The 23307-nt window shown below is 44.1% G+C and overlaps 1 protein-coding gene across 3 annotated transcripts in view; it reads right to left on the reverse strand.

Annotated features, from left to right (window-relative positions):
• Positions 1–23307, reverse strand: part of LOC139396208 (guanine nucleotide-binding protein G(o) subunit alpha-like) — a 158515-nt gene that overhangs the window by 18327 nt on the left and 116881 nt on the right. For all 3 annotated transcript variants that reach the window (XM_071143374.1, XM_071143396.1, XM_071143438.1), the window contains exons 4-5: positions 15630–15790; positions 2532–2660 (exon numbers count right to left, since the gene is read on the reverse strand). In XM_071143374.1, coding sequence (XP_070999475.1) covers positions 2532–2660; positions 15630–15790 — 290 coding nt within the window. The remainder of the gene's footprint in view (positions 1–2531; positions 2661–15629; positions 15791–23307) is intronic.

The following is a 23307-nucleotide window of genomic DNA, read 5'->3' on the forward strand; positions in this document are numbered from 1 at the left end:
CATTTCTCCAAAAGGAAAGATCTTTGTCCCCATGTGCAGTTGCAAACCTTAGTCTGGCTTTTTTTATGGCGGTATTGGAGCAGTGGCTTCTTCCTAATTTGCAAATAAATTCATTAAAAATCCTACAATGTGATTTTCTGGAATTTCTTTTCTCATTTTGTCTGTCATAGTTGAAGTGTTCCTATGATTAAAATTACAGGCCTCTCTCATACTTTTTAAGTGGGAGAACTTGCACAATTGGTGGCTGACTAAATACTTTTTTGCCCCACTGTATTTTGATTTCCCCATGATATTAAGCAAAGAGGCACTGAGTTTGAAGGTAGGCCTTGAAATACATCCACAGGTACAACTCCAATTGACTCAAATTATGTCAATTAGCCTATCAGAAGCTTCTAAAGCCATGATATAATTTTCTGGAATTTTCCAAGCTGTTTAAAGGCACAGTCAACTTAGTGTATGTAATATTCTGACCCACTGGAATTTTGATACAGTGCATTATAAGTGAAATAATCTGTCTGTAAGCAATTGTTGGAAAAATTACTTGTGTCATGCACAAAGTAGATGTCCTAAACTGACTTGCCAAAACTATAGTTTGTTAACAAGACATTTGTGGCGTGGTTGAAAAACAAGTTTTAATGTCTCCAACCTAAGTGTATGTAAACCTCCGACTTCAACTGTATGGCAATCTCCATTTAAGCACACATACTGTATTTACCAAGTATTCCCTTTACATGGTTTCATGGAAAGATCAATGTAAATGCAGCATAACCAATGCATCTATTTTCTAAATACTGAAAGGAGTTGGAGTAGGGATCATCAACTAGATTCAGTCGAGGGCAGATTTCTTCTTGAGCAGATTGTCAGAACATAATTAAAAATCATTTGTAGACTGCAGATTGACCGCAAGCACCCAAAACAGATATGTTTGACTAAAACAACAATTTGTTTCGTATTTGTATATGCTGGGAGTCGGAAAGCAAGTGCAAGTGGTGAGTTTAATAATAACTGGAACATCGGACAATATAACAAACACGAGTAGCGTATAGACATGAAACACAAACAGAATCAATAATGCCCGGGGAAAGAATCAAAGGGAGTGACAGATATAGGGGAGGTAATCAGGAAGGTGATCGAGTCCCGGTGAGTCTCATGAGGCGCAGGTGCACATAACGATGGTGGTGCGTAATAATGAGTAAACGACGAATGCCAGAGAGGGGGAGTGGCTCCAGCCACAGGACGCTGGCCAAAGGGACGGTCCAGAAGGACCAGGAGCGGACCGGTCGATTCTGCTGAGGTGCGGGAACCAGTCAACCCAGCTGAGGCGCAGGAACCAGTCGACCCGGCTGAGGCACTGGAACTAGTCGACCCGGCTGGGGCGCGGAAACCTGTTGAGCCGGCTGAGGCGCGGGAACCAGTTGAGTCGGCTGAGGCGCGGGAACCAGTCGAGCCGGCTGAGGCGCGGGAACTAGTTGAGCCGGGTGAGGTGCGGGAACCAATCGAGCCGGGTGAGGCGCGGGAACCAGTCGAGCCGGCTGAGGCGCGGGAGCCTGACGAGGCGGCTGAGACGTCGGAGCCTGACGATGAGAACCTGTCGAGCCAGCTGAGGAATGGAATCCTGACGAGCTAGCATCCCCGGTAGCTTCGGCAATGGAAGCCTGACGAGCCAACCAAAGCTTGAGAACCTGTCGACCAGAGGCTGGTGTTTTATGGGTACTATTTAATGAAGCTGCCAGTTGAGGACTTGTGAGGCATCTGTTTCTCAAACTAGACACTCTAATGTACTTGTCCTCTTGCTCAGTTGGGCACCGGGGCCTCTCACTCCTCTTTCTATTATGGTTAGATCCAGTTTGCACTGTTCTGTGAAGGGAGTAGTACAAAGCGTTGTACGAGATCTTCAGTTTCTTGGAAATTTCTCGCATGGAATAGCCTTCATTTCTCAGAACAAGAATAGACTGATGAGTTTCAGAAGAAAGTTCTTTGTGTTCTAGCCATTTTGAGCCTGTAATCAAACCCACAAGTGCTGATGCTGCAGATACTCAGCTAGTCTAAAGAACGCCAGTTTTATTGCTTCTTTAATCAGGACAACAGTTTCAGCTGTGCTAACATAATTGCAAAATTATTTTCTAATGATCAATTAGCCTTTTAAAACTATAAACTTGGATTGGCTAACACAACGTGCCATTGGAACACAGGAGTGATGGTTGCTGATAATGGGCCTCTGTACGCCTATGTAGATATTCCATTAAAAAATCTGTAATTTCTAGCTACAATAGTCATTTACAACATAAACCATGTCTACACTGTATTTCTTTTCAATTTTATGTTATTTTAATGGACAAAAAAATTGCTTTTCTTTTTTAAAAAAAGGACATTTCTAAGTGACCCAAACTTTTGAACGGTAGTGTATATATATTTTTCTTTGCTAAGAAAACATGGGTGGCCAAATAAAATCCCCCATGGGCCACCAATTGGGGAAACCTGCAGAAGAAGAATATTTGAGAAGGAAGAGGAGCACTGAGCTAGTGTCTCACCTGAAGTGCAGGTTCTTGAAGACAAAGTGAGTTTCTACGATGCCAGTGGTCTTGACTCGGGTTCTGAGAATGTCCTGCTCTGTGGGCTGGTAGTCAGGAGCACCAATCCGGTCTAAACTGTCTAGGTAGCTGGGGAGAGAGATAGAGATGCCAGTTAGGATCAATGCATTGGACTCTGTTTTCAACCCTAGGCTCTGTGGACTGAGACAGGGGGTCTGAACTCTGTTCTTCTGGGGCCGCAATTGCACAATGGTTTCATTCACCACAGAATTTAATGAATTTACTTAAATCATCAATTGGAGAAGGAGTAGTCTGCCCTGCTCCCCTGAGCCTGGATGAGGGACAGACAAAAAGCTTATAGCCTAATGACAACCTGGCATTGGAATCTGAAGAGCTGGAGCAGTGCACTACAGTTACGAGGGCCATCGTGGACATTTTGGATAGGAAATGTCGAAGACTATGCTACATTTGAGCTATGGACCCACATCAGCTAGAGTAGCTGGGATTGCTTAGGACTGTGTGCAAACCTGCTGCTCCACATGCAGGAGAGGTAACAATCAAGAGAGGGAAAATAGACAATGATGACATCCATCTTGCTAGGGGTCAACAAAACATTACAGTAAGTACCTCATGATGTTTCTCACACAAACGCACGCACACACACGGAGACACATTTTTTACAAACATTTTCTATTTTCATTTTCTAATCACATAGGGATAATAACAAAACAATAACAATAACAATTCACAGAGTGCCTCACGTTGTTTCTCTCGCAACCACACACACACACACACACACTCACTCACTCACTCACTCACTCACTCACTCACTCACTCACTCACTCACTCACTCACTCAAATAGAAACATATTCTCTCCCGCCATCTGTGTTTATGTGTAATGGTGTCATTCACTGATCTGAGTCCAGTTGAGAGCCGTGGGGCTTCGCTTGGCAGCTGCAGTATTCAGCAGCAGTGTGTGAACATTCCAACCTGGCCACAGCCTGGTGACACAACCAACTGAGGGGGGCATTTACACTGCATAACGCAACCATAAGCTGCATGGAACCACAGTGCAGTATGTTGCTGAATGGTTTTGAATGTATGTACACCGTGAAATGAGTGATAAATGAGTGATAAATGATTAACAAGTCGATGTCCAGCGGTAGATGTGCTGCATCCGTTGCCAAGCTCTCAGTTCGGGTGGCAGGGTGTCAAGCACTAATGCAGCTCATTAACAGTAGTGCCTAAATACCTGGGCTGTGTCCACACTGTCTGCCTGTCTGTCCATGATATAGGGAGGGGGGCAGAGAGGATGACGCAGAGAGAAAAATAGGAAGAGGCCGAGGTCGGGGAGATAGAGGAAGAGCAGTGGGGGAGACCTGTGATGTAACTGCTGGAGCTAGAATGAGATATGACATCTGTACAAAGTGTGTCCATAACTCACACTGACATGGTCATTTTAACCCAGATGAAACCACTCCAGAGAGTGGATTCACCCTGCCCTGCCATTACAGGCCAGCCAATCTGCTCAGAGAGATGTAGTAAACCTCAATGTCTCCAGGGTGCGACAATAAGACAACTGGGGTTATAGTCATTACTGCCGATGAATGTTTAATTCTGGCCAAATCATCCACATAGGGCTGGACGATATGGTCAAAATATCACATCACTGTATTTTACGTTTTTTAATAATAAAAGTTCTAAATGTGCTTCATGAGTAGTGCGTGACCCTAGGGTGTCAACACATACATTCTAAGTGATTTTAATGGGTCTTTCTCCATTCTGATTGTTATATAGTATTCATTTCAACCCCACAAATATTTCAGCATTTTCAATTCCTGCATTTCCTGCACTCATTTGAGATAATTTCCACTCTGCCACGTGGGGTTGCACTATATCTGCAAACAATCTAGGCCTTATTTTTAACCAAATGTTGACTTGCGATTTAGAGCAAAACACTTGGGTGAACTGTTGGAATCATGGAAATATAATGATTATTTTAATTCTAAATTATATAGTTAGAATATAATAGTGAGCACTTTGAATACAGTATTGTTTGACATGACAACAAATTAAAAATGCCAGGGAGGAGTTATTGTGACAGAGTAGGAACCAAAGTGTTGATAAGTGTTTCCTAGGGGATCCTATAATCTTTGGATACATTGTAGCTTCATACTTCATGTAGCTAACATATTCTTGCTTTGTGTATTCCTCTTTGATTTAGAAGATACTGTTGCACAAACAACATGCTGATTTAAGCCTACACCATCACTGGTATCATCAGGCTGTATAGCTAATTACGTTTGCTCTGACATTTATTAGCTAGCTAGCGAATAGCATTAGCGATTAGCATTAGGGGCTAACAGGATGTAGGCCCAACTTGCTAAGAAAAGACAAACTAGCTGTTTGCAGATGTTGCTAAGAAACAAAAACAAATAGTCAATTTATATTAAGAAGCAAAGTAAAAACAGCATCGTTGTCATCAACATTGTTGCATGTGCTGCATTGACCATGCAGATTGAACTCAATTGTTTTGTGGTCGAAGAACAACAAATGTGCTTCTTGAGGGGGCGGGGCTAGGTCTGTGTGAAAAGTGGCATGGAGAGAGATTAGGAACATTTTACATCTGGCTAGAATGATTAAGGAAATTATTTCTCAACAGAGAACAATGTCCTCATGTATGCTACCTATATCCCCCCAATAGAATCCCCATACTTTAACAATGACAGCTTCTCCCTCCTAGAGGGGGAGAGCAAAAATGTCCAAGCTCAGGGACATGTACTAGTCTGTGGCGAACTAAATGCCAGAACTGGACAAGAACCCGACACCCTCAGCACACAGTGGGACAAACACCTACCTGGAGGTGAGAGCATTCCCTCCCGCATATGCCCCTCTAGACATAACTACGACAACATAACCAACAAAAACGGGTCACAACTTCTGCAGATCTGTCAGACGCTGGGTATGTACATAGTCAATGGTAGGCTTCGAGGGGACTCTTATGGTAGGTACACCTATAGCGCATCTCTTGGCAGTAGTACTGTAGACTAATTTATCACTGACCTCAACCCAGAGTCTCTTAGAGCGTTCACAGTCAGTCCACTAACACCCCTATCAGATTACAGAAAAATCACACTCTACTTAAACAGAGCCACGCTCAATCACGAGGGATCAAAGCCAAAGGAACTGAATAATATTAAGAAATGCGATAGATGGAAGGAAAATAGGGTGGAAATCTACCAAAAAACTATTAGGCAACAACAAATTAAATTCCTTCTAGACAATTTCCTAGACAAAAGGTATCACTGTAATAGTGAAGGTGTAAACTTGGCAGTAGAAAACCTTAACAGTATTTGACTTCTCAGCTTCCCTATCAAATAAAAAAAATCAAGCAGACAACCTATGAAAATGAACAACAATGACAAATTGTTTGATGAAGAATGCATAAACCTAAGAAAGAAATTGAGAAACCTATCCTACCAAAAACATAGAGACCCAGAAAACCTGAGCCTACACCTTCACTATGGTGAATCACTAAAACAATACAGAAATACATTACGGAAAAAGATCAGTTCAAATCAGTTCACTTCTGGTCAAATTGGAAAACTCGAAACAAACAACAACACAAACAGTTATCAAAAACGGAGATGTATGGATAAACCACTTATCTAATCTTTTTGGCTCAATAACAAAGAACAAATAGTAAAAACATATACAGTGGGGCAAAAAAGTATTTAGTCAGCCACCAATTGTGCAAGTTCTCCCACTTAAAAAGATGAGAGAGGCCTGTAATTTTCATCATAGGTACACTTCAACTATGACAGACCAAATGAGAAAAAAAATTGAAAATAAGTATTGGGTCAATAACAAAAGTTTATCTCAATACTTTGTTATATACCCTTTGTTGGCAATGACAGAGGTCAAATGTTTTCTGTAAGTCTTCACAAGGTTTTCACACACTGTTGCTGGTATTTTGGCCCATTCGTCCATGCAGATCTCCTCTAGAGCAGTGATGTATTGGGGCTGTTGCTGGGCAACACAGACTTTCAACTCCCTCCAAAGATTTTCTATGGGGTTGAGATCTGGAGACTGGCTAGGCCACTCCAGGACATTGAAATGCTTCTTACGAAGCCACTCCATTGCCTGGGCAGTGTGTTTGGGATCATTATCATGCTGAAAGACCCAGCCACGTTTCATCTTCAATGCCCTTGCTGATGGAAGGAGGTTTTCACTCAAAATCTCACGATACATGGCCCCATTCATCCTTTCCTTTACACGGATCAGTCGTCCTGGTCTCTTTGCAGAAAAACAGCCCCAAAGCATGATGTTTCCACCCCCATGCTTCACAGTAGGTATGGTGTTCCTTGGATGCAACTCAGCATTCTTTGTCCTCCAAACACGACAAGTTTAGTTTTTACCAAAAAGTTATATTTTGGTTTCATCTGACCATATGACATTCTCCCAATCTTCTTCTAGATCATCCAAATACTCTCTAGCAAACTTCAGACGGGCCTGGACATGTACTGGCTTAAGCAGGGGGACACGTCTGGCACTGCAGGATTTGAGTCCCTGGCGGCGTAGTGTGTTACTGATGGTAGGCTTTGTTACTTTGGTCCCCGCTCTCTGCAGGTCATTCACTAGGTCCCCCCGTGTGGTTCTGGGATTTTTGCTCACCGTTCTTGTGATCATTTTGACCCCACAGGGTGAGATCTTGCGTGGAGCCCCAGATCGAGGGAGATTATCAGTGGTCTTGTATGTCTTCCATTTCCTAATAATTGCTCCCACAGTTGATTTCTTCAAACCAAGCTGCTTACCTATTGCAGATTCAGTCTTCCCAGCCTGTTGCAGGTCTACAATTTTGTTTCTGGTGTCCTTTGACAGCTCTTTGGTCTTGGCCATAGTGGAGTTTGTAGTGTGCCTGTTTGAGGTTGTGGACAGGTGTCCTTTATATTGATAACAAGTTCAAACAGGTGCCATTTATACAGGTAACGAGTGGAGGACAGAGGACCCTCTTAAAGAAGAAGTTACAGGTCTGTGAAAGTAGGTGACCAAATACTTATTTTCCACCATAATTTGTAAATAAATTCATTAAAAATCCTACAATGTGGGCCTCCCGGGTGGCGCAGTGGTTAAGGGCGCTGTACTGCAGCGCCAGCTGTGCCATCAGAGTCCTGGGTTCGCGCCCAGGCTCTGTCGTAACCGGCAGCGACCGGGAGGTCCGTGGGGCGACGCACAATTGGCCTAGCGTCGCCCGGGTTAGGGCTTGGTCGGTAGGGGTGTCCTTGTCTCATCGCGCACCAGCGACTCCTGTGGCGGGCTGGGCGCAGTGTACGCTAACCAAGGTGGCCAGGTGCACGGTGTTTCCTCCGGCGCATTGGTGCGGCTGGCTTCCGGGTTGGATGTGCGCTGTGTTAAAGAAGCAGCGGCTTGGTTGGTTGTGTATCGGAGGACGCATGACTTTCAACCTTCGTCTCTCCCGAGCCCGTACGGGAGTTGTAGCGATGAGACAAGATAGATACTACAACAATTGGATACTACGAAATTGGGGAGAAAAAGGGTAAAATTCAAAAAAATAAATAAATAAATAAATAAAAAAATCCTACAATGTGATTTTCTGGATTTTCTTTTCTTATTTTGTCTTTTGTCTATGATGAAAATTACAGGCCTCTCTCATCTTTTTAAGTGGGAGAACTTGCACAATTGGTGGCTGACTAAATACTTTTTTTGCCCCACTGTACATGATCAAATACAAATCTTAGAATCAACTATTAAATACTGGATTCTCCAATTACATTGAATGAACTACAAGACAAAATACAAACCCTCCAACCCATAAAGGTCTGGGGGGTTGATGGTATCCTAAATTAAATGGTAAAATATACAGAACACAAATTCCAATTGGCTATACTTAAACTCTTTAACATCCTCCTCAGCTCTTGCATCTTCCCCAATATTTGGAACCAAGGACTGATCACCCCAATCCACAAAAGTGGAGACAAATTTGACCTAGTTGGTATGTTGAATGTTACGTTCCTTTTGATGGCATAGAAGGCGAATCTTGCCTTGTCTCTCAGATCGTTCACAGCTTTGTGGAAGTCACCTGTGGCGCTGATGTTTAGGCCGAGGTATGTATCATTTTTTTGTGTGCTATAAGGCAACGGTGTCTAGATGGAATTTGTTTTCGTGGTCTTGGAACACCATTATTTTTGTCTTTCTGAGAATGTCTAGGTGCTGCTGTAGCTCCTCCTTGGTTGGGGACAGAAGCACCAGATCATCAGTAGACATTTGACTTTAGATTCTAGTTGGGTGAGACCGGGTGCTACAGACTGTTCTAGTGCCATCGCAAATTCGTTGATATGTTGAAGAGGGTGGGGCTTAAGCTGCATCCCTGTTTCACCTCCCGGCCCTGTGGAAAGAATTTTGTATAGCAGACCCTCAAGCCAAATTGAATCGAAAGCTTTTTTGAAATCAATACAGTATGAGAAGACTTTGCCTTTATTTTGGTTTGTTTCTTTGTCAATTAGGTTGTGCAGGGTGAATATGTGGTCTGTCGTACGGTAATTTGGTAAAAAGCCAATTTGACATTTGCTCAGTACATTGTTTTGGCTGAGGAAATGTACGAGTCTACTGTTAATGATAATGCAGAGGATTTTCCCAAGGTTGCTGTTGACACATATCCCCCGATAGTTATTTGAGAAACAGATGCATCACAAGTCCTCAACTGGCAGCGTCATTAAATAGTACCCACAAAACACCAGTCTCAACGTCAACAGTGAAGAGGCGACTCCGGGATGCTGGCCTTCTAGGCAGAGTTGCAAAGAAAAAGCCATATCTCAGACTGGCCAATAAAAATAAAAGATTAAGATGGGCAAAATAACACAGACACTGGACAGAGGAACTCTGCCTAGAAGGCCAGCATCCCGGAGTTGCCTCTTCACTGTTGACGTTTAAACTGGTGTTTTGCGGATACTATTTAATGAAACTGCAGGTTGAGGACATCTGAGGTGTCTGTTTCTCAAGCTAGACACTCTAATGTACTTGTCCTCTTGCTCAATTGTGCACCGGGGCCTCCCACTCCTCTTTCTATTATGGTTAGGGCCAGTTTGCGCTGTTCTGTGAAGGGAGTAGTACACAGCGTTGTATGAGATCTTCAGTTTCCTGGCAATTTCTCATGTGGGATAGCTTTCATTTCTCAGAACAAGAATAGACTGAAAAGTTTCAGAAGAAAGTTATTTGTTTCTGGCCATTTGGAGCATGTAATCGAACCCACAAATGCTGATTTTTTAATTTATTTTTTTATTTCACCTTTATTTAACCAGGTAGGCTAGTTGAGAACAAGTTCTCATTTGCAACTGCGACCTGGCCAAGATAAAGCATAGCAGTGTGAACAGACAACAACACATAGTTACACATGGAGTAAACGATAAACAATAAACAAGTCAAATAACATAGTAGAAAAAAAAGAATCTATATACATTGTGTGCAAAAGGCATGAGGAGGTAGGCAATAAATAGGCCATAGGAGTGAATAATTACAATGTAGTAGATTAACACTAGAGTGATAACTGATCAGATGAACATGTGCAGGTAGAGATACTGTTGTGCAAAAGAGCAGAAAAGTAAATAAAATAAAAACAGTATGGGGATGAGGTAGGTAAATTGGGTGGGCTATATACCGATGGACTATGTACAGCTGCAGCGATCGGTTAGCTGCTCAGATAGCAGATGTTTAAAGTTGTTGAGGGAGATAAAACTCTTCAACTTCAGAGATTTTTGCAATTCGTTCCAGTCGCAGGCAGCAGAGAACTGGAAGAAAAGGCGGCCAAATTAGGTTTTGGCTTTAGGGATGATCAGTGAGATACACCTGCTGGAGCGCGTGCTACGGGTGGGTGTTGCCATCGTGACCAGTGAACTGAGATAAGGCGGAGCTTTACCTAGCATAGACTTGTAGATGACCTGGAGCCAGTGGGTCTGGCGACGAACATGTAGCGAGGGCCAGCTGACGAGAGCATACAGGTCGCAGTGGTGGGTGGTATAAGGTGCTTTAGTAACAAAACGGATGACACTGTGATAAACTGCATCCAGTTTGCTGAGTAGAGTATTGGAAGCTATTTTGTAGATGACATCGCCGAAGTCGAGGATCGGTGGGATAATCAGTTTTACTAGGGTATGTTTGGCGGCGTGAGTGAAGGAGGATTTGTTGCGAAATAGAAAGCCGACTCTAGATTTGATTTTGGATTGGAGATGTTTGATATGAGTCTGGAAGGAGAGTTTGCAGTCTAGCCAGACAACTAGGTACTTATAGATGTCCACATATTCTAGGTCGGAACCATCCAGGTTGGCGATGCTAGTCGGGCGTGCGGGTGCAGGCAGCGAACGGTTGAAAAGCATGCATTTGGTTTTTACTAGCGTTTAAGAGCAGTTGGAGGCCACGGAAGGAGTGTTGTATGGCATTGAAGCTCGTTTGGAGGTTAGATAGTACAGTGTCCAAGGAAGGGCCAGAAGTATACAGAATGGTGTCGTCTGCGTAGAGGTGGATCAGGGAATCGCCCACAGCAAGAGCAACATCATTGATATATACAGAGAAAAGAGTCGGCCCGAGAATTGAACCCTGTGGTACCCCCATAGAGACTGCCAGAGGACCGGACAACATGCCCTCCGATTTGACACACTGAACTCTGTCTGCAAAGTAGTTGGTGAACCAGGCAAGGCAGTCATTAGAAAAACCGAGACTACTGAGTCTGCCGATAAGAATAAGGTGATTGACAGAGTCGAAAGCCTTGGCCAGGTCGATGAAGACGGCTGCACAGTACTGTCTTTTATCGATGGCGGTTATGATATCGTTTAGTACCTTGAGCGTAGTTGAGGTGCACCCGTGACCGGCTCGGAAACCGGATTGCACAGAGGAGAAGGTACGGTGGGATTTGAGATGGTCAGTGATCTGTTTGTTGACTTGGCTTTTGAAGACCTTAGATAGGCAGGGCAGGATGGATATAGGTCTGTAACAGTTTGGGTCTAGAGTGTCACCCAGGCTGGTAATAGGGGTTGCGACAATGGCGGCTGACAGTTTCAGAAATAGAGGGTCCAGATTGTCAAGCCCAGCTGATTTGTATGGGTCCAGGTTTTGCAGCTCTTTCAGAACATCTGCTATCTGGATTTGGGTAAAGGAGAAGCTGGGGAGGCTTGGGTGAGTAGCTGCGGGGGAGCTGTTGGCCGAGGTTGGAGTAGCCAGGAGGAATGGCCAGCCGTTGAGAAATGCTTGTTGAAGTTTTTGATTATCACGGATTTATCGGTGGTGACCATGTTACCTAGCCTCAGTGCAGTGGGCAGCTGGGAGGAGGTGCTCTTGTTCTCCATGGACTTTACAGTGTCCCAGAACTTTTTGGAGTTAGAGCTACAGGATGCAAATTTCTGCTTGAAAAAGCTGACTGCGTGTATTGGTTCCTGACTTCCCTGAACAGTTGCATATCGCGGGGACTATTCGATGCTATTGCAGTCCGCCACAGGACTGATGCTCCAGATCCTAAACTAGTCTAAAGAAGGCCAGTTGTATTGCCTCTTTAATCAGGACAACAGTTCTCAGCTGTGCTAACATAATTGCAAAAGAGTTTCTAATGATCAATTAGCCTTTTAAAATTAGCCTTTTACACAACGTGCCATTGGAACACAGGAGTGATGGTTGCTGATAATGGGCCTCTGTACGCCTATGTAGATATTCCATAAAAAACTCCAGCTACAATAGTAATTTACAACATTAACAATGCCTACACTGTATTTCTGATCAATTTTATGTTATTTTAATGTACCAAAAAAAAGGCTTTTCTTTCAAAAAGAAGGACTTCTAAGTGACCCCAAACTTTTGAACTGTAGTGTATGTTTCCCATGTCAATAAAGCCCCTTAAATTGAATTGAGAGCGGAGAGAAATGACCCAAGTAGCAAAGTAAACTATAGAAATGGACGTTACACACGCCGTATCACATTTAACAAACTAAACATTCAAATACTGGTATAGAAGGTAAAGTAAAAACCCAAACCGTTCCGTGCATCAATACCGGTATATCGTAAAATACAGTATACCGCCCAGCCCTACATCCACATCATATTCACACAGCAATATTATTTACACAATATATGAACCAGCACAAACAAAAAGCTAATTTCCCCTCTGGAAGTTCAACTTGTAACCCCAAATCCAATAAACATATAGGTATATAGGTATAGGTATATAGAATATAGGTTACAGCCTCCTGTGCCTCCTTGAATTTACTGTTTCATTATTCTAAGGTAGCACACTTTCCTCTCCAACCTCTCTGTATCTCTCCTTTCTGTCCATCACTGATATGTTCTCTCCTTTTCTGTTTTCCTCTCCCAGTTGACCATTCCTCTTATCTGTATTTGCCTTTCTCCCCCATTGGGATGTATTGTTTAACCTCAAATAGGAGCTGCCAATGCAAATTTCAGCCGGCTGTAAGAGGGGGATTTCCATAAAGGACTGTCTGTTGCAGTCTCATACAGTGTCATAGTTTCAGTTCCAGCTACAGCAAGTGCTCTATGAAATTAAGTGTGAATCTCTGTTTACTTTGGAACAGAAAGGGCACAATCCAATGAGGAGTAAGCAGCAGAAAGTGTGTTTATTCCTCTGCCATGACACAATTGACATGTTCTATCCAACTGGATATCAGTGTGCTCTTCAATTAAATACTATCTCTCCAGTGTCTTCCAGCCAAACCTCCCTTGAAATATCTACTGGAGTTCATGAAACCAACATCCATATTTTCCAACAGTAACTAATATGATGAATAAAATCCCAAGGGAAGTCTTGGGGATTTGAGGTCTGGTATTTTATGTAGTATGTCACAAAAATGTAGTTGCTCTGTGGCTCTGCAACCCAGTGGTGTTCTATAGAAATGAGGTTCTGTGCTGTTAGGATTAGGCTGGGTCATCTGGGGTCTGTTCAAGTGGTGTAGAGGTGGAGTGCAGAGGGAAGGGGGCTCTCTCTTTGGTATGGGGAGCTCATTTCTGTCCCTCACTACTTTGGCTCCCTGCCAGTAACATCCTCCCCCTCCCACACACTACCCCCCCTCTTCCCTCACTCTCCTCCCTCCTCTCCTACCCCTACTCTTCATAATCCAGTTTGAGTGCTCTGCCTGGCAACACTTCTCAGCAACAAGCCTGCTGTCGGCTGCTTCCCTTACATAGCAGATAATTAATGTTGCAGGTTAGGATAATTAGGTTAAGGTTAGGGAAAGGGTTATGGTTAGCTAAAATGCCCAAAAATGCAACTTTTGACATCAATTTGACGTGACTCACAGACAGCGGGTAGAAACGAGGAAGATCAGAAAGTAGAGGACTTTAAGAGAAGAACAGAGAGAACAGAGATCATTAAGTGTCCTGTGGTACACCACAGTGGCATGGTAGGGCTGGAGGTGGGGGTGGGCCACACATGGTTACAACTTATCTGATGGGTACCTCTGGTAAAGTTGAAAGTTGATGTGGTAAAACACAGCACTGCTTCAGTGATGCTGATGGGTGGTGAGCTCTGTAGCACAAAATGGCTGCCATGCATGATTTTGTTGGGAGCTATGATATGCTTGTTCTTTCAGTATCAGCTGATTGTTTTAGTTGATAAGATGAACACTGTATTATTAACTGGGAATCTTCAAATGGGTTATTTTGGTCCCTTGGGGGAGAAGACACACACTACCATGTAAATAGCATTCTAATGAATATGCACATTGTGAATAAATGGGTCACAAATGAAGGGCATCCACGTGCCCGTACATCACTGAGGACATATCCAGAGCCATTCAGAGAGAGAGACAGAGAAGAGACAACTGTCATGTGGGCTACCTTCAGACATATACAACTCAATGAGTTATACAACGTTTTCATAAAGCAGACTGGGATAAAACAACCCAATCTAATCTGTACGATAACATAATCATGCCAGACATTGGCATATCAAAGTCTACATGGTGTGTCTTGAGTTTCATGTAAATGTGAAATAAATGTGTTTCATAAACATATTGTTGATTGAAAGAAAATGGAATGCGATACTATGGGCTTAAGCTACCCACCTCCTTTGAGAAGCTGAGCCACTCGCCACAATCATTGTCTCTCTCTCCTGCTCCGGTGTCACGGTGTATCGCTGGAGCTCTCCATACTAGTCCTCATGATGACTTAGTGAACCACCACACTCACAAAGACAGCTGCCTTTAAATGTCTGATGTTTTGCACTTAATCAATGCAGCATTCATTGATGATTCAGATTGGGTTAGCTGGGATGGGAAAGGGGGATACCTAGTCAGTTGTACAACTGAAAACATTCAACTGAAATGTGTCTCCGCATTTAACCCTCTGAATCAGAGGTGTGGGGGGCTGCCTTAATCAACATCCACGTCATCGGCGCCCGGGGTACAGTGACTCACAGATAGCACTGCCTTGCTCAGGGGTAGAACAACAGATTTTTACCTTGTCAGCTTGGGGATTCAATACAGCAACCTTTCGGTTACTGGCCCAACCCAATGCTCCTACCCACCAGGCTACCTGCAGCCCCAGGATAGGGTGGATGAGACGATGGACACACCTGGTGGTTGTTCTCTCTCTGCCATTTTGAGAGCTCACTAAAGTGTCATGAGAGAGAGCGCCACAGGCTCCTAAATAAACTACATAATAGCTGATAGCTGATGCTAAATTCTCTCTAGGTCTTTCTCTCTCTCTCTTTCTTTCTCTCCCTCTCTCTCTCATTTTGAGAGTTCAATGAAGTGTCATGAGACGGATAATATCTCTCTGACTGACACACAAACACACACTGTTTAAGAAAATCCCAAATGACGTTAATTCAAGCACTCAAGATCTCCCTCCAAAACCTACATGATTGTGTGTATGTGCACATATAAATAAGTGTTTGATACCAATTCATATTTGTTGAATATGACTACAGTCACATGGGCATAAAGAAATGGAGTGAGTGGATGATGTTTATGTATGTGTGATCCACAAACAGGAGCATCGTTTGAACAGAGTAATGAGAGTTGTATTGATCCTGCAGCACCCGGCCCTCCTGTAAGGGGCGGTAGAGGTAGAGCAGTACTCACTATTGGGCGGAGTCATTGAGCTGGTATTCTCGGGCGCGGCTGAAGCACTCCTGGATGCCGGAGTCGGACCACAGGTGGATCATAGCCCCCAGGAGCTCAGGAGAGTATGGCTCGGTGTCCTCCATACGACTCACCACGTCACACACCAGCTTAGCATCAGCCTGAGGAGGGAGAGGAACAACAGGTACATTACAGCACAACCTATACACACAAGCCTGTAGAGAGGAAAAGGCAAAGCACTCACATTAAGTATTCATACCACAGAATAAAACCAGAGAGGTATTTCCTGTGCAGAGATAAAAAATACTCCTAAAATTACAGTGTAAATAGAAAATAGATACAGTTGAAATCAGAAGTTTACATACACCTTAGCCAAATACATTTAAACTCAGTTTTTCACAATTCCTGACATTTAATCCTAGTAAAAATTCACCGTCTTAGGTCAGTTAGGATCACCACTTTATTTTAAGAATGTGAAATGTCAGAATAATAGTAGAGAGAATTATTTCTTTCAGCTTTTATTTCTTTCATCACATTCCCAGTGGATCAGAAGTTTACATACACTCAATTAGTATTTCGTAGCATTGCCTTTAAATTGTTTAACTTGGATCAAACGTTTCGGGTATCCTTCCACAAGCTTCCCACAATAAGTTGGGTGAATTTTGGCCCATTCCTGACAGAGCTGGTGTGACTTTGTTGTCCTTAAGCCATTTTGCCACAACTTTGGAAGTATGCTTGGGGTCATTGTACATTTGGAAGACCCATTTGCAACCAAGCTTTAACTGATGTTTTGAGATGTTGCTTCAATATATCCACATAATTTTCCTCCCTCATGATGCAATCTATTTTGTGAAGTGCACCAGTCCCTCCTGCAGCAAAGCACCCCCACAACATGATGCTGCCACCCCTGTGCTTCATGGTTGGGATAGTGTTCTTCGGCTTGCAAGCCTCCCCCTTTTTCTTCCAAACATAACGATTGTCATTATGGCCAAACAGTTCTATGTTTGTTTCATCAGACCAGAGGATATTTCTCAGAAAAGTACAATCTTAGTCCCCATGTGCAGTTGCAAACCGTAGTCTAGCTTTTTTATGTCAGTTTTGGAGAGGTGGCTTCTTCCTTGCTGAGCAGCCTTTCAGGTCATGTCAATATAGGACTGTTTTACTGTGGACATAGATACTTTTGTAACTGATTCCTCCAGCACCTTCACAAGGTCCTTTGCTGTGGTTCTGGGATTGATTTGCACTTTTCGCACCAAAGTACGTTCTTCTCCAGGAGACAGAACACGTCTCCTTCCTGAGCGGTATGATGGCTGCGTGGTCCCATGGTGTTTATACTTGCGTACTATTGTTTGCACAGATGAAGGTGGCACCTTCAGGTGTTTGGAAATTGCTCCTAAGGATGAACCAGACTTGGGAGCAAGAGGTCTTGGCTGATTTATTTTGATTTTCCCATGATGTCAAGCAAAGAGGCACTGAGTTTGAAGGTAGGCCTTGAAATACATCCACAGGTACACCTCCAATTGACCTAAATAATGTCAATTAGCCTATCAGAAGCTTCTAAAGCCATGACATAATTTTCTGGAATTTTCCAAGCTGTTTAAAGGCACAGTCAACTTAGCGTATGTAAACTTCTGACCCACTGGAATTGTGATACAGTGCATTATAAGTGAAATAATCTGTCTGTAAACAATTGTTGGAATCACTTGTGTCATGCACAAAGTAGATGTGCTAACCAACTTGCTAAAACTATAGTTTGTCAAGTGGAGTAGTTGAAAAACAAGTTTTAATGACTACAACCTAAGTGTATGCAAACTTCCGACTTCAACTGTACATCCAATCTAGGCGCTGAAATGAAATAACTGTTTTCATTCCACTAGTGTCAACAAATGCAAGGGTCACAGTAGAGGATCATCCTGGAAGGAGTGACCAAACAGTAGTCACGATGCCCCGAACTACACACGGGTTCTGGGAAAGCTGAGAGTGTGTTAGCCCTTACTGCCGACTCTCCACTGCCTGGCCAGAGAGGCCTGCAACAGTAACTCAGTTACAGGCTGGGCATCATGTGTGTGAGTGTGTGTGTGTGTGTGTGTGTGTGTGTGTGTGCCCCACTACTCTGCCTCTCTCCTCTGCAGCTGCTAATCCCACCCGCTTCCTGTTGGCTCGGACCCCTATTCCACACTTAAACCTGACACACACACACACACACACACGATACACAGATATAAAGGACACATGAAATAAAAATAAAAAATAGAGACACTGAGACAGTGGTCCTCTGTAGCTTAGTTGATAGCGCATGGCGTTTGCTATACCAGGATAGTGAGGTCGATTCCTGGGACCGTCCATACTTAAAAAGTGTCTGCTAAACAGCATAAACAATATATACAGTGAGAGGGTCACCACGACAATAGAGTGCAGCTGTAATCTCTGTTCCTCTGAGGACAGAGTGAGAGAAGGCTGGAGGAGGGCAGACACTTGTTCCTCAAAGGCTTGAGATCAGAACCCAGTGGTTTCTCTGTAGTGAGTATTGGGGTGTGATAACATGGGAGTGTAGGGAGTCATTGACCTGTATGCCCTCTCTGAGTGACCATGTGCAGTTGACACTAGAGGTCGACCGATTAATCGGAATGGCCGATTAATTAGGGCCGGTTTCAAGTTTTCATAACAAACAAACAAACATATTTTACATGGCACACATTTTTACATGGCACACATTTTTACATGGCACATGCATGGCACATATTGCATATTGGCACATATTACTTTCTTCTCCAACACTTAGTTTTTGCATTATTTAAACCAAATTGAACATGTTTCATTATTTATTTGATGCTAAATTGATTTTATTGGTGTATTATATGAAGTTAAAATAAGTGTTCATTCAGTATTGTTGTAATTGTCATTATTACAAAAAAAAAATTGTCAGATTAATCGGTATCAGCTTTTTTGGTCCTCCAATAACCGGTATCGGCGTTGAAAAATCATAATCGGTCGACCTCTAGTTGACACCAACCATAGTACTTGACTAACAGGCTCTAGTCTGTCCTGTGACATGCTCTCCAGCCTGTCTGCCACTCACAGCACCAATCAGGAGCGTAGTTACCAACAGAGCAAAGGTCATGGGGCATCACTAAGAAAAAAAGAAAACCCTCCTCAGCTTCTGTTTCACCACCTGCTCCTGCTCTGAAGCTGATCAATACCCAGTCATTGATAATGATCTACACACTGGATACACATGTTGTGTGCACACACACACCCACCTTCTAGCTGCGATCTCCTCTATAATGGTAGAGAGGATGAGGCAAGAGGATGTTACAGAAAAAAAAGATGGCAGGAGAAATGGCTCTTTCTCTCTTTTTCACTTCCTCTAATCTCCTCACTTGCTTAACACTTCCCCTCCTTACGTCATTTCACCAATGTCTTTCAGTCCTCTTTATGTAGCATCGATCCAAAGTTACACTCAAACACAAAGCCATGCAGTGTCTGCAGCCAAGGCACTGAAAAGAGTGTTTTGTTCCTTTAAGCAGGAGAGCCAGGCAGCTTAGCTTTGACAAAGCCCAGCGTTTTAGGGTCAGACTCCCTCAGCAGTCCTAACCTGGGGGAGAGAGGCTAGGCCAGCCAACTGAGCAGGGAGAGGGAGGAACACTTCAACCCAAATCAGCACAAAAACAAGTGTGAGAAATGGAAGATAGAGTGTTGATAGCAGAGAGAGAACTGAGAATCAGGTTGGAATCTGTGATCTCCGTAGATTCTCTACGCTATACAGTGTTATCCCTGGTGGGAGAGAGAGACTGCATTGTTCACATCAGCATGAGAGCACTGGAGACATCTGGAGCCCAGCACAGGAGAAGTGACAGGAACTGCTATCACCAATTAAAGTCTGACACTAAAATACCTCTCACTGTGAGATGAACTGAGACTAGGAAACCAAGAAGCTGCTGTTGTAGCTTAAATGATTATACCACCTGTATTACCATATTACCTGTTCCAAGATGGCTGCTCAAATAAAGCTTGCCAATATACATTCAGGACGTGTCTGAGAGCATCAAAACGGTGATGTATCATGGGTAAATTGTGACTGACTGATCAACAAATACTATTGATGAGTTATTTATGATGCAAGGTGATTTGACTCACCTTTAAAGTTGACTGCAATGTCGAAAGCGCCCAGTCTTTCGACAGATCAACATGGTGATTGATGACAGAGTTGGGTAAAATGTTTTTGATTGGACAGGGGAGACTCTCTCTCCTCCTTCCTAGTAATCCTAACCTTTAAGTACAGGCCCTGTGAACTCTGTAGGTCGCACCTCTTCCACTATAGACGGTTTCAACAGTCAAAACAAAAACAAACCCACGCATGGCCTGAGAGGAACCAACTGCACTGACCACTGACTGATATCAGCCTGAGTGGGCATTTATCCACATTCCTTACCCCAATCCTAAATGGATGTTTTCCAAAGTGAAGAGAAGAAACGTGAATAGCCCAATACAGGGAAAGGCTGATAGCACCTTCAAGCATAAACCTCATCCCACCTTTGCAGCATGGAAACCTAGGGACCGTGAAATGTAAAATTCTGGACTGTGAAATGTGGCGCATTATAAACTCCATGGGCCCAGTCTAGTCAAGATAGCCTCCATTGATTTAGTGTTAAGCAGTGGAGGCTGCTGAGGGGAGAACGGCTCATAATAAAGCTGGAATGGAGTGGTATCAAACACAAACACGTGGTTTCCATGTGAAAGACCTTGGATCATTGTTACTCTAACTTCCGCGACGCATATAAGGCCCTGCCCCGCCCCCCTTTCGGAAAAGCTGACCACGACTCCATTTTGTTGATCCCTGCCTACAGACAGAAACTAAAACAAGAGGCTCCCACGCTGAGGTCTGTCCAACGCTGGTCCGACCAAGCTGACTCCACACTCCAAGACTGCTTCCATCACGTGGACTGGGACATGTTTCGTATTGCGTCAGACAACAACATTGACGAATACGCTGATTCGGTGTGCGAGTTCATTAGAACGTGCGTTGAAGATGTCGTTCCCATAGCAACGATTAAAACATTCCCTAACCAGAAACCGTGGATTGATGGCAGCATTCGTGTGAAACTGAAAGCGCGAACCACTGCTTTTAATCAGGGCAAGGTGTCTGGTAACATGACCGAATACAAACAGTGCAGCTATTCCCTCCGCAAGGCTATCAAACAAGCTAAGCGTCAGTACAGAGACAAAGTAGAATCTCAATTCAACGGCTCAGACACAAGAGGCATGTGGCAGGGTCTACAGTCAATCACGGACTACAGGAAGAAATCCAGCCCAGTCACGGACCAGGATGTCCTGCTCCCAGGCAGACTAAATAACTTTTTTGCCCGCTTTGAGGACAATACAGTGCCACTGACACGGCCTGCAACGAAAACTTGCGGTCTCTCCTTCACTGCAGCCGAGGTGAGTAAGACATTTAAACGTGTTAACCCTCGCAAGGCTGCAGGCCCAGACGGCATCCCCAGCCGCGCCCTCAGAGCATGCGCAGACCAGCTGGCCGGTGTGTTTACGGACATATTCAATCAATCCCTATACCAGTCTGCTGTTCCCACATGCTTCAAGAGGGCCACCATTGTTCCTGTTCCCAAGAAAGCTAAGGTAACTGAGCTAAACGACTACCGCCCCGTAGCACTCACTTCCGTCATCATGAAGTGCTTTGAGAGACTAGTCAAGGACCATATCACCTCCACCCTACCTGACACCCTAGACCCACTCCAATTTGCTTACCGCCCAAATAGGTCCACAGACGATGCAATCTCAACCACACTGCACACTGCCCTAACCCATCTGGACAAGAGGAATACCTATGTGAGAATGCTGTTCATTGACTACAGCTCGGCATTCAACACCATAGTACCCTCCAAGCTCGTCATCAAGCTCGAGACCCTGGGTCTCGACCCCGCCCTGTGCAACTGGGTACTGGACTTCCTGACGGGCCGCCCCCAGGTGGTGAGGGTAGGCAACAACATCTCCTCCCCGCTGATCCTCAACACTGGGGCCCCACAAGGGTGCGTTCTGAGCCCTCTCCTGTACTCCCTGTTCACCCACGACTGCGTGGCCACGCACGCCTCCAACTCAATCATCAAGTTTGCGGACGACACAACAGTGGTAGGCTTGATTACCAACAACGACGAGACGGCCTACAGGGAGGAGGTGAGGGCCCTCGGAGTGTGGTGTCAGGAAAATAACCTCACACTCAACGTCAACAAAACTAAGGAGATGATTGTGGACTTCAGGAAACAGCAGAGGGAACACCCCCCTATCCACATCGATGGAACAGTAGTGGAGAGGGTAGCAAGTTTTAAGTTCCTCGGCATACACATCACAGACAAACTGAATTGGTCCACTCACACAGACAGCATTGTGAAGAAGGCGCAGCAGCGCCTCTTCAACCTCAGGAGGCTGAAGAAATTCGGCTTGTCACCAAAAGCACTCACAAACTTCTACAGATGCACAATCGAGAGCATCCTGGCGGGCTGTATCACCGCCTGGTACGGCAACTGCTCCGCCCTCAACCGTAAGGCTCTCCAGAGGGTAGTGAGGTCTGCACAACGCATCACCGGGGGCAAACTACCTGCCCTCCAGGACACCTACACCACCCGATGTCACAGGAAGGCCATAAAGATCATCAAGGACATCAACCACCCGAGCCACTGCCTGTTCACCCCGCTATCATCCAGAAGGCGAGGTCAGTACAGGTGCATCAAAGCTGGGACCGAGAGACTGAAAAACAGCTTCTATCTCAAGGCTATCAGACTGTTAAACAGCCACCACTAACATTGAGTGGCTGCTGCCAACACACTGACACTGACTCAACTCCAGCCACTTTAATAATGGGAATTGATGGGAAATGATGTAAATATATCACTAGCCACTTTAAACAATGCTACCTTATATAATGTTACTTACCCTACATTATTCATCTCATAGGCATACGTATATACTGTACTCTATATCATCGACTGTATCCTTATGTAATACATGTATCACTAGCCACTTTAACTATGCCACTTTGTTTACATACTCATCTCATATGTATATACTGTACTCGATACAATCTACTGTATCTGCCTATGCTGCTCTGTACCATCACTCATTCATATATCCTTATGTACATATTCTTTATCCCCTCACACTGTGTACAAGACAGTAGTTTTGGAATTGTTAGTTAGATTACTTGTTGGTTATTACTGCATTGTCGGAACTAGAAGCACAAGCATTTCGCTATACTCGCATTAACATCTGCTAACCATGTGTATGTGACAAATAAAATTTGATTTGATTTGATGCCATTCCATTGACTCCATTCTAGCCATTTTTATGAGCTGTCCTCCCCTCAGCAGCCTCCACTGGTGTTGAGGCAGCGACAGAGGCAACCTTTCCTTCCTAACTAGGGCAGGGCCATCAGAGACGATCTACTTACTGCTGAGATACTGTATATATGGTCCCTGGTCCCTTCCTGAGCCTGGCTGCTACCTGCACCCTGCCTGCCTCCTGGTCTTGTGCGGGCCCACATCAAACAGGTGCCTCCCTGCTTACCCTTCTCACCCAGCACCACTACACCCCAGCACCAGCACAGATTAGGATTAAAACAAGGCCGCAAAGTGCCTGTTTATTGGTATGATGATAATCCCTTCTCAGA

Source organism: Oncorhynchus clarkii, chromosome 1 (assembly GCF_045791955.1).
Source record: "Oncorhynchus clarkii lewisi isolate Uvic-CL-2024 chromosome 1, UVic_Ocla_1.0, whole genome shotgun sequence".
In the NCBI taxonomy this organism is placed as follows: Eukaryota; Metazoa; Chordata; class Actinopteri; order Salmoniformes; family Salmonidae; genus Oncorhynchus; species Oncorhynchus clarkii.